The 12,500-nt window shown below is 48.2% G+C and overlaps 1 protein-coding gene across 1 annotated transcript in view; it reads left to right on the top strand.

The window, feature by feature from the left end:
- The window catches only part of LOC8034716 (activated Cdc42 kinase-like), a 94,119-nt gene that overhangs the window by 77,106 nt on the left and 4,513 nt on the right, over positions 1 to 12,500 (top strand). The window contains exons 12-15 of the mRNA XM_029978085.4: positions 4,209 to 4,378; positions 6,283 to 7,334; positions 8,722 to 8,877; positions 11,629 to 11,698. Of these exons, the coding sequence (XP_029833945.2) occupies positions 4,209 to 4,378; positions 6,283 to 7,334; positions 8,722 to 8,877; positions 11,629 to 11,698 (1,448 nt within the window). The remainder of the gene's footprint in view (positions 1 to 4,208; positions 4,379 to 6,282; positions 7,335 to 8,721; positions 8,878 to 11,628; positions 11,699 to 12,500) is intronic.

Genomic DNA, 12,500 nt, shown 5'->3' with positions numbered 1-12,500 from the left:
GGAATCGAACCTGGGTCCACTGAGCTACGCCACAGCGTTAGAAGCTGCTTTAGACTCGGGAATTTCGTAGTACCCAATGCCCACCGCACAAAAGAGCTCGTACCAGAGACACACTTTCGTGCACTCCGGAGCAAAAAAGAAACAAGAGTAGGGTTGTGCGAATATTCAAAATTTTGAATAGGTAGTACCGTATTTACCCGAAAATAGGTCGACCACGAAAATAGGTCGACCCCTATTTATTGAGCCCACCGAGAATAAAAAAAAAAAAAAATTCAAATATAGGTCGACCTCTTTTTTTTTTTTTTTTTAAGGAACAGGGGAAAGTTAGGGCAAAAGAAACAAACCTTTATTTACAGCACTCTCAGCTAAATCACAGGGCGATGTCAAAAAAGCTTCGTCAGCTTGGTAGACATCATCGCAAATCGGCAACAATATCTCACTGACACGGTTGTAAAATGGATGACGACAAGAAGAAACGAAAGAAGGTGGAGACGGGCGAGTGACGAAAGATCAAACACAAAGACACGAGCAACGCTGCGAGCCCCGTGAGTAACACGCGACCCGCCGAAAAAAACAAACTAAAGTAGCTCCGTTTTTCTTTTTTTTTTGTTTGCGCGTTTGCGAAGGAGAGAGGAATGGAGCGCATAGGAGGGCAAAGTGCATGGCGCATCGCGTTCCTCTCCCTCCCCTTCCCCCTTGCCCAGCGAGGGGAACGCTACAGGCGTGATGGCGAAACTCGACGCCCGAGAAATGTGCGCGAGAGCCGTAGCGGACACGGGCTGTCGGCTGCTGCTGTTCGGTTGTTTTTGTGCATCAAAAGCTTTTTGAAACAAGAAGCCGCGCGGCTCTACCGAGACGCCGGCTAGGTGATTGATAGCCCCATACCCTCGGTAGGGTTTCAAATTTTGGTTGCGAATTAGGTCGAAATTCTTTGGTCACGATTATAGGTCGACCCTTAATTTTTGACAACATTTCCGAGAAAAAAAGGTCGACCTATATTCGAATAAATACGGTAGTTTTTAATAATAAGCTATTCGATATTCCCTTCGAGAAGAACTGCACTATTTGCGTTTTTCGAAGTATTGATTGCGGTGGGTTAGCCCCGTTGAGCGCACTTTTTACCCGAGCACCGTTGCAATACCCGCGGTCGCTTCCATGGGTGTTGCTTTTCTGCATTTCATCGGTGCTCGGTAAGAAGCGCACTCAACAGGGTAACCTGCCACGATAAACACTTCGAAAAGTATGAATATTGCAATTGCATACTTGGAAGAAAAACATACATTGAAAGCGGGATGGTGCACTCGTGCCGGCTGTATTTGAAAATAAATGGAAACTTTGTGAATGTGTATATCTACATTGTAGTAAAGGTTTTAAAATTAAACTGACTGTTATGCAAGAGTGTATGTTAGGCAGAGGTGTCCTTACAACCTGCCATCATCATGCGCAATTCTTTCTTTTTATAACTCAAGATTAAAGAAAGAATATTTTATATAGCAAGATTTGTAAATTCATTCGATTGAGTATAGTTGGCCATCATTATAGAATTCATTTTATGTCAAATCCGTCGTTTACTTACCATCCCAAGAAATCGGACCTTCTGGGGTCACAGTTCATAAATATACCGTAGAATTCCGAGCAAGCGCACCACCCGCACGCAAGTCAAAATTACCTGTAAAGTGGGGGGGCGTTATCCCGGAACGGCACCAAAATTCAAGATGGCAACAACAAAATCTTTTGCCAGAAAAAAAAAAAAAAGAAAAAAAGTGTGCTGTGCACATGGATTTAATATTTTATTTATCTCTGGGGACAGAGGCTTTATTAGACCAAAGATTTGTCACTGCTATGTTAATCGCTTTCAAAACCACCAAAAGACTCCTCAGAGTCAGTCGCAAGAAATAGTTTGCAGCATTCCGCGATGTTCAGGGGCGGATGCAGGACTTTCCTGAGGGGGGGGTCAGGTGTTGGTCAGCATACCCTATGTTTAGGAACCCCCTCTCCTCCGTTTCACGCCCTAAACTTTACACACGCAGAAACCAAAAGGGGGGTAAGGACATCCGGACCCCCCCTCTAAATCCGCCCCTGGCGATGTTTCCCAACTGCATGCCGTTGGCTATTTTGACAGCCTTTTCAGAAAGAAGCCGGTTGCTAACGCCTCATACTTCTTTCGCACTCCAGGTATTCAAAGAGTGCGTCGTCCACATATTCACTGAGCACCGGCACGCCGTTACTTAGCTTTCGTCGAAGTTTGCCGTTCCCATAGTTTTGCTGTAGCAAATTGTTAAAATTCCTCTCCCTGTCCAAGTGTCGAGACGACTGGTGTACGTTTTTTTCGTTTTCACGATGCCATCGGACGACCTCGATTTTCTTTGCCATTGTGTAAAAATGCATAGCCAACCTAACACCGCTAAAACAAAGCGACAATGGCGCGTGGCAACCGGGCTGATCGGGCTGCAAATTAGGAGGGGATTGGATTGGATTTTTGGACTGGATTTTTGCAGGCCAGTGTTGCCCTGGCGCGGTCAGCGCGGGCGCGGTGCTTGATACAAGTGCGGTGCGGGGAGGAGGGCGCTTTTCCGGAACAGCACGGAAATGTGAAATTAGCAGTGAAGTTGGAGGGGGCTCTTGCCTGGGTGGGGGTGCTTGCTCGGAATTTTACGGTGGATAAATTAAACTTAGCTTATGAATGAACAGGTAGAACAGCCTTCACGAGTTTAGCTGGGTTTTCGTCTAAGCATGATGCAATGGTAATGAAAGGTGTGGAAAAACTATTACAGCGGAGCTGTTAAGGGCTAGTTTCCCCATGATCGTGTCCCTTGCAAAGAAATGTCGACACAAAACTCTGGTTGCCACCGTCACTCATAGATGGCAAAAGCTGTCCAGAGTGTTGTGTTTGCCGGTTTTCCGCTTGTCGCTGTCGCTCATAGATCGCGGCAACATTTCTTCGGGGGAAGAAGAGCGGGAACGGAATGAGCAGCGAAGTGCGCAGCAGCGCGAATGGTTTCGTAATGGCTGCGAGGCCGCTAACGCCTAAAGTTCCACTGTGTCGAGCACTTCAGATTCCCTTGCGAAAAAAGAGCAGATCGCACGCCTGGAAAGCCACCGCCGAGAACAGAAGCTACAGCTCCGCTGCTCTTCCTTCTTCACCAAAATGGAAAGGCTGAAAGTTTTTTTTTTTTTTTTTTTTCAATATTCATATCGAAACTAGGTATTTGGCCAAAACCACTATTCGTTTCGAACGAAAAGTCCATTATTCGCACAGGACTAAACAAAAGCATTCTGAAAAAAATGGTCAGATGTCCATTTTGTTTTGAACGCTTTTGTTCACAGACCCGACTGTGTGCGATGGCGATGCCCAACGACTTCGCCGACTACTCCTTTTTTTGGCATCACACTTTATTTTCGGCTTCATGAGACATCTGCCCTTTTTTTTTTGATGTATGCGTGGTTTGTTATTACAGCGCGTGGTCACCCCTGTTACACAAACGGTGACCACGCGCTAAAGAAATTTTTCGTGCATAAACTGTTCTGCTTGCAATCTTAATAAATATCTTTTATATATGGCAGTTCGAGGCATTAAAGGGGGTGCATGCAGCCAAAGACGTTTTGTTATATTGTAACTAATAAAAGAGGGTAGACGAATGTTACGTTGGAAATAAATGTTCAATAGGCGAACATGTACCCATACACGAGACGTAAAAGTTCCGCGCATCCTGTGTCCGCCAAGTAAGGGGTACCAGCTGGATGTTGCCAGCCACAGCAACTTTGAGATCATTCCACACAAGAAGTCGCGATAAGTCGCACGATTCTACCGGAATGTTCCAGAAGATTGGCAAAAGGGGCAATAAACACGAGGCTTATGGGGTTTGAACCTCGTAAAACCGCTAAAACTTTTCGGAACCCTACGAAAGGACAAAGAGAAGCTTAAAGGGCAGTCCCTTTAGTTGCATTTGCTCCCTCAAAGCCACTCAGAAATCCCACAAAGAGCGTGTTTTCTCCCTCTCCTGCCTGTGGAGGCTAATGTGCGATTTTCCCTTTACCACTCAACGTGCCTCCCTTTCCACCCGTCGCCGATGTGATGGCTGTCTCTCTATGGTCCAGACGATTCCAGACACATTCAGTCTTTCCGGCTTGCAGAAATCATAGCTTGCGACAGACGTGGCGCCAAGGTTGGTTGTAACCTTGAGCGTGTGACGGCTTCACCCGTACAGAAACGTGGTCGGACTCGAGCAGCGAGAAGGACCTGACCAAGGAGTTCATCCTGGACCCTACAGGGCCCCAGGGCCGCAAGGGCGCCAGGGAGGGCCACAAGCCCGACCACGAGTACCACGAGATCAGCGACGAAGAGCAGATGGACTCCACCGAGAGCCCCAAGTTTGAGGTGGGCACCTTCATCCGTACAAAAGGACACTGAAAGAAGTGCCATCACATTTTTAGGAAGCGTTTTGGGGGTTCCGATAATAAATTATTGGTCACAAGCAGTCAGCAAACGTGCTGCAGCCAATTTTAGATGTTTACCTACCGTAATACAGTCCAAGCTCATTACAGCAGACCTGGTTACAACAGACATTTAAATATAACATACCGATTTGTGAAGTTCAGTTGGTTTTCCTCTACATACCATTGACTCAACTTCATATCTGCATGCAACATCCTCCTTTTAGAACAGACCGAAATCTTGGTCAAAATCAAGGTTTCTGTTATGACGAGCTTAAGGCCCGTTCACACTCTTGCAACCAAGTACGACCGAGAGAGACCAAGACTTTTTAAACCGCTTAAAATTTCTTAGGACGAGAGAACACACTGGCACACTGGCGCCATCTATGCGGTGACTCTGGAACTGCATTTCACAAGAGCGAAGGTTTTGTGGTATTTCCGAGGTCAAATGTGCGTAATACCTATAAGAAAGGCTCGTTTATAACATTGACAGAAGTTTTTCGAGCCAAGAAATAAAGGATAATGCTCGAGAGAAATAGAAAATATGCCATACCGCCAAGTTTACACTGCTACCCAATAGATGGCGCCAGTGTGTACTCTCGTTGTAAGAGGTTTCAAGGAACCCAGTTCTAAGAGGTCGCAAAGGTGTGAACGGGCCTTTAGTCTGTATCCCGAGAGATGCTCCAGTCCCGAAATATAACCCGCCCCTATTTTTAGCTTGATCTGCTATTTTCTTTTTAAACACCGAAAGATAGCCCACTCCTAGTAATCGTGGTGTTTGGATCAATGGTGACGTTGGTGTAAATGCGTCTAGGTAGCTATGGCGGGATGTAAGCGAACATTGCTGACTGGGAAGTAGTTATTTTTACTTCATTGTCCCTCACTGTAATAACAAGCTTGGCAAGAAAACATGATCTCAAAATAGTTTTTTTTTTTTTTTTTCCATCTTTTCTTGGTTGTACACTGAAAGCCCACCTTATTTTCACCCGATTTTCTCCTGATTTTAGGTGGGCTATCTCTCGGGATGTTACAACAGTTCTTTCTTAACCATGTGGCAGAAAGGCCTACTTGAGCACTAGCCTAACGTTAGACTCGTGCAGAGCTGCACCTAAAGTTTACCAGTCGGTCGGCGATAGCGTATTTGTGCAGAATAACTGCGCCTGGCGCATCTCCAGTAGGTGACCCGCCGATTGGGCTTGACCAACGTGACTGCAAGTAGTTTTCATATTGAAAAGTTTTATGAAACTCTCACCTGTACAGATGACAAGGGCTGCCTGTAGAATCGAAGAAATAAATAAATAGCCTCGTAAGCTTTGTCCCGACCAATTTTATATTTTCTTTGCTTCAACCGATCGATAATAATGATAGCTGTGGTCCGTGACAGCTTGTGGAAATACAGGACGCAGTTTATCAAGTTCACTCCTCCTGCTTTGCGATTCATTTTTCGGCATTCTTGTCAGCTGTTGCCACAGTCAGATTGGCTGCGGGATGGTAATGGGATACCAGGGACTTGCCGCACCCTGTGTTTGGGCCGACAAGCAGCCAGAAAAAGAACTCTCCATCGATTTCTCCTTTCCATTCGAGAAAGAGGGGACCCTCCCCCTTTCTGCGGGGAGTAGCTCTGAGACCCGCTCCCGTGGGGAAAGGCGGGGAGAGGGAATGAAGGGAAGGAAACTGGGGAGCGATTTTCTTCCCAGCAGAAGGTTCTGTCGGTCGTCCCTTTGTAGGCAACTATAATCAAAGCCAAGATTGGTTGAAGTTGCATCTTCTTCGGACTAGGGTTACGGGACAGCATCGAACCCAAAAACCCTTAGAAGCTCGCTTGACCGGCTTCTTTGCACGATGCAGACGCTGGACTTCGGACCGTCGCTCATGGACGAAGTGTTCCGCGCCCTGGAGACGACGCAGCTCAACTTCGACTTCGATGGGACCTCGTCCAAGGAGGGCTCCCTCCCGCGCAACGACTCGCCGTCGACCGCGGCGAGGGAGACGCCAGCGCCCCGCTCCTCCGCGCCGGCTGCCTCCCCGGCCAAGAAGCGGCAGCAGGCGACGGTGAAGCCCATCTCGGCGGCGGAGGAGCAGACGCTGGACACGGCCATTGCCATCGCCAAGGAGGTGGCCGCTCGCAGCATGCAGGAGATGGACGGCCGCTCAGAGTCGGACACCACCCAGGACAGCCCCCGCACGCCGAGCTCTCCCAACAAGCGCAAGTTCTCCTTCAAGTTCATGTCGTCAAGCAGCCCCAAGCCGGGCCGCCGCACCTTCTCCGAGGAGGCCGAGGCCATCCCGGACATCCAGGACTCCATCACGGAGGAGGCCAAGGAGGCCTACAGCAGCCTGGTCGAGAGGGCATGCGACAAAGGGGTGGGGGAGACGGCCCCGCTCGCGACACCTGAGGATCCGTCGGACTCGGACCCCGGCGCGGACGCCAACCCGCTCCGCCGGTTGCGGAGCGGCGTCCCGGTGCAGCCCAAGGTCCGCGGGAACCGGCACGGGATCCCGAGCAGCTGCAGGGCCAGCACTCCGCACACCGCAACCGTCGCGAGACTGGCCGCCAACGCGACGAGCGCGTCGCCGTCGGCACGCAACGGCCTGGGGGCGCCCCCGCCTCCGCCGGGCGACGCGGACACGAATCCTCTGCCGCTCCCGCCGAGGGACCGCAGCCGCGCGGCGACGCAGTCGCTGAAGCACCACCAACGGAAGCACCCGCTGCTGCTGCTGCCTGGCGCGGCGGAGCGGCCGGACGCGTGTTCGGCGACCCAGGAGGCACTCTCTGTCTGCTCGCGGCAGTCATCGGTCAACGAGAGGGTGGCGGCCGTGGAGGCGAGGGCGGGCCGGGGCAAGGCGGACGACGTGGTGGCGGCCAAGGTGGCGCCTCCCAAGCCAGTGCGGACGTGCAGGTGGGTGGCGGCGGTCTTTTGATAGGTGTAGTTCTGGGTTACGACGGACTCGCAGACGCCTTAAGCAGCTCGACATTTTGCGGATTGAACAGAATGAACGGTCTTCGACAACGAGTTTGTGGGATTTTGTATTACCATATTTACTCGAATCTAACGCGCCCTCCATTGTAACGCGCACCCATTTTTCGAGGTCCGAAAAAAAAAACGCGATGACCTTGATTGTTACGCACACCAGATATTGTAGGTTGTATACAGAAATTAAACTTTTTCTCACTTGGAACAACGAAGGTTTATTCCAAATGCTTCAATTTTGCGATGAAATGAACGGCGCTGTCTCTCGCCGGCAAGGTCGCCAACACGACAACGGTTCGGCGCAGCGCCCGTGGGGCGGTATGCATCACTCGTCATTGTTGTCGGACGACTCCTTATCGCTGTCGGCGGCCAAAAGCATTTCATCTTCGGTGCCGTCCATAGCGTTAGAAATTCTGCACTTGTTGAAGGCCTTGATAACCATTGCAGACGGGATCATGCACCACGCATCTTTCGCCCATCGCACGTGATGCGGCCCGATTTCCATCGCTCTCCGTGCACAATATCACTTTTCTTTTGAATCCAGCATCATGGTGAATGTGGCAAGGCTTTGCAGTGGGAACTTCCACGCTGATACGAACGCAAGAAACACACAAGCTGGCTACGCTCTAAGCCTCTCAGCTTCTCGGCGCATAATGGAGCGGCCATTTTGAAATGTCGATGGCGATACGGTAACGCAGTTTTGGGTCGCACTCGATTCTAGCGCGCATGCGATTTTTGGACCTATTTCCCCGGAAAAAAGGTGCGCGCGTTAGATTCGAGTGAATACGGTGATACCAATGAAGACCTTGCAGGCAACGTGGTGGTCAAACATGGTTCGACCAGGTTGCCCGCACATTAAACGATCCCTGGCCACCTCTCTTGCGAGGTGGCCAAGTACATTCGGTGACGCGAGTGGCACTCCACCGTAGATAAAAGGCCGGCACAGAACTGGCACGGGGGCTTTATGGGGATAAACGACTGTGTTGTTGAAGTGGTGCGCCTTGCATTCCCTAAGGCAGATTGCGGCGAGGAAAATCCTATGCGGAGTGCAAATTCGTCTGCTTTTTTTGCAGGGGTTGTGGTGACGTCAGAATGGCGAGCTCCGATTGGCTCTGATTGAAGGATAGTGGGCAGAACCAGAGCACGGCGTTCTGACATCACCACAACCTCTGCAGAAGAAACAGACAAACTTGCGCGCATAACCCGGAGTAGTAGCAGTTAACTCGATTAAATATAAAGTGCCCTCGACAGTGGTTGCCGAAACTATGCAAACTTCCGTCCACTGGTCCTGCAGCGGCGATGTCGTTGCTTGCAGTCTCGACGACTCCTTCGAGAACCAGATCCAGGAGGAGATAGACAGCCTTGACCACCTGACTGACGCGCCCTCCCCCCCGACCATCTACAAGAACAGCGACCACGTCAGCTGCGAGGACCTCCTCGAGTTCGCGATGGACAGGCCCAATGCCAAAAGGTGGGTCTGCAGAGAGACACGTAGTAACGCAGAGCGAGCAGCGCCGAAGCAACCAAGGACAAGAGGGTGGGGTACACAGACGGAACGGATGGAGTGTAACTTGTCTTTATGTCCTTAATTTTTTCAGTGTTGTTCTCTACTTAACCATGTTCAACCCACTTGCCAAACTTTACACCGTACTGCAATGAGGCACTCTGCCAGTTTTCGACGATGGCCACTTGGCACATTGTTGTGTTGTTTCGACCGGAGACGGATGCAAATGACCACATGGGGTGCATCTCGTATGGATAAGCCACAAGTGTGAATAACTCCTTGTAGAAGCTGCAGTTTTGGAGTGGCCGAGTTACAGTACCTCTCTACTTTAAGCTTCAGCGGTTTTCTTTTATTGCGCGGAGTGAATGAAATTCTGGTTTTCGATCGGCATAAATATTGTATTTAGACGAATGTAGGTCGACCCTTTTTTCAATTTTTGAAAATCTGAAGTGGGGGGGTTGACTTATAATCGAACCAAAGCATTCCATCGCCGGCCAAAACGAAACAATTGCGATATCATGAACACCTTGGCTTGTTACGAGCATAGAGTTATTACAATAAACGCTAGAGGTTCAGGTGGCACTAGTGTACTGTTGCATTTTGAAACAGACACCAAGCAGTGAGAAATTGACTTCCGGTAATGCATTTCTATGGGAAAAAGCGAGGGCATTTTCTCTCTGCGCTCGATTATAAGAGCAAATATTACAAATAATTTGTATGTACTAGGCACATTGGAACATTTCTCAGTCACGCATACGAAATAATTGGTCAGTTACAGCATTTTTATTTGAAATTCGTGGCGTAAAAAACGGTGTTAAAACCACTTCGTACGTGTATTCGTGTGCACTGTCGGACACTATTAGCGCGAACACGGCGTCGACGCTTTCCAGCATGGGGGATATACGTGCCAAACGAACGAAGGACATGTGGAAAACCAAGAGAGACAGCAAGAACTATGCAGTAACACTGGATAAGTAACTCCTTGTGCACGCAGACAATCAAAATAAATTGAAAGCCACGTAATATAGTCAGATTTGCAATAAATAAGTACTGCTTTATTCTTTCTGCTCATGAATATGTGTGAAGATGCTTGTTCTGGGTTCAAATCATCACTCGCACGCTAAATATCTTTGCAGATAGACCTTTTTTGCAAGTGCGCCACCGTCTTGAATTGTCGTCACTTCCAGTATAGGCGAAAACATAGTTTTGCCTTTGCCACGCCAATAGAAGGCATTTAGGATATAAGCGTAACCGTCACACTTTCTCGTTTTGCCTCCCCTCTAGTTTTTTACTATTTGCAGGTTGAATTGTTGGATTATTTTTTCGTTGCCCATACCGGATACTTATTAGGTGGCTGGGGACGATAATACACTGAAAAGGTCTATAGGGGGAGCCAGAGAGCGGGTGCCCGATAAAAACTGCCCGATATAGAAAATAATAAAAAGAGACACCTTTCGTAGCTCACGTGCTTTATTTTTTGCGTTCGAATGTTTCATCATCTAGAACTAATTTTGCTTCCAGAGGTTGAGTTACAGATTACCATCACTTTTAAACACCTTATATTCCCAAGAAGTTGATTCACCTTCATTAAATGCAAAAATGGAGCCCATTTTTGCCTGTTTTTGGTTTTTGGTGCCATAGAGCCCCATGTATTCAAAAACTCAGTCGGCCGCCATTTTGCCATTGAAATTTTCAGAAAATCACTTATAACTTTTGAATAAGGTATCGGATCGGGCTGAAACTTTGGCATCTGGTTGTGACCTTTAGCGCTACCTTTGGGCGGAGAATGAGCGTTCGGCGATGCCTAGTTTATTTTTGCGGTAAAAAAAAACCCTGTAAATTTTCTGTTGTGACACGCTGTACATCGGCGCTTCAATTTGAAACGAGGTGCTTTAGGCATGGCGCGGAATTCTGGCCTCCCAACAATTCCTCTCTGGAAGTGGCGCAAACGGGGTGTTTTGGTTGTGATTCAAGATTAGATTGCGTCACTATCGTGAGTAAATCTGCATGCTATAAAGTTTGTGGCGTTTGTTACTCTTCTTTTTTCTAACCTGCGTTTTAGATTTTTGTGGACTGGTAGGACCAAGAGGTGTTCCTCTAATGGTCTGTCGAACATCACGGCGCTAACATCGTGAGAAAAAGCGGCTCTTTTGTTAGCTCCGCGCCGACCGCCCATCTTTGGCTGTACATATTGAATATTTGAGTGACCAAATACTAGGAATTCGATTCACGAATCGAATTATTCGGAAACTTTCTATTCGATTAGAGTTTGAGTATTTGCACACCCCTATTGAAAACATGAAGTTGCCCGACTTGCCCTTAGGCCTAATATTCATCAAACCAAGAAATTGTCTCGTGGGCATCTGTGGCATATATTTCAGTTAGAACAGTTTGTTTGAAGAAAACATTGTTTTTCTTGCTGACAAGTGTTTTCCTTGAAATCAATGCCAGAGGCACCCTCAGTGTTATCTCTCGGTTCGACAATAACTAGCCCTAAGAGACGTCAACTCGTAGAAAAATTTTGTTTTCGTGTTTCTTTTTATCTAGGTAGCATCATGTTCTCAAACTTTCACATTCACATGGTGTTCCAGCTCTCTGCGTCGTGTGGTGTATGTATGCGGGTCAAATAGTGTGGTTTTATTTTGTTTCTTGAATCCCTCGCAACCGCAGCCAGTTGGACCATCGTAGCCTCAAATGGCGTATAATCTTTCCCCGCAGAACCCAAGGCCCTGCACGTGGCGTCGACTCGGACGAAGTCCGGATCATGCAGAAAGTTCTCGCGAAAGAGGTTGGTCGGCTTCTAGTGTCTGATAATCTCTCTCCTCTCTTGCAATGCATTCAAAACCTCAGGTAACCCGTTTTCTAAAGAGTAAACACTGTGAAACTTGCACGTCACCTAAAGGCCCATTCACACACATGCGTTGGGACTACGACCGACCGAGACAAAACCGGTTTCTGAGGGACGCCTTTTTTGAACGTCGTCGGGGCGCAGTGACATGTCATCAAAGATCACGCGACCATCTACATACCCCTCCCCCCTTCTCCCCCCGGCCCAAAGTTCCTGTTTTTATTTTGATCATGTTCGTCCTCCTCTATGGTGTTTCTCTCTTCCTTCTTGGAGTTCGTATTTTGTGGCTTTTCTGCTCGTCTGTTTGTTTCTGTTTCAAGTGCAGGGATCTTCGCAAAACGAAACCACGTTGGTGAAGTCGAGCGCAGTGTCGGAAAACGACGAACAAGCCGTGCTCCGGAAGTATGTGAACAATCTCGACAAGGTTGGGGTATCGTGGACAAGACATATAGAGAAAGAAGATGTGCTTTAGCCCATGGAGCATAAGCTCTTAACCATAGGTAGGATGTCTCTTTCAAAATGTGTCCTCCAGGCTCCCCAAACAAAAAAGTTTGAAGAGAAACCCAGGCAAGCCTTCATCTATAAATTTACTTTTAAGAACTTGATACCCACTAAAGTGTCAGCAGTATTCGTGATCTTGGGTGGAAAATGTGCTTCGATAAAATAAATATAGTTTTGTGCACATCTCTCTTGTATCAACTCCAGCGCAAGCTCCGACCGCAAAAAACTATTATTGCTTGTT

This window comes from Ixodes scapularis, unplaced genomic scaffold (assembly GCF_016920785.2).
Source record: "Ixodes scapularis isolate PalLabHiFi unplaced genomic scaffold, ASM1692078v2 PGA_scaffold1__304_contigs__length_218370807, whole genome shotgun sequence".
NCBI lineage: Eukaryota > Metazoa > Arthropoda > Arachnida > Ixodida > Ixodidae > Ixodes > Ixodes scapularis.
This window is presented reverse-complemented; position numbering and strand designations above follow the sequence as displayed.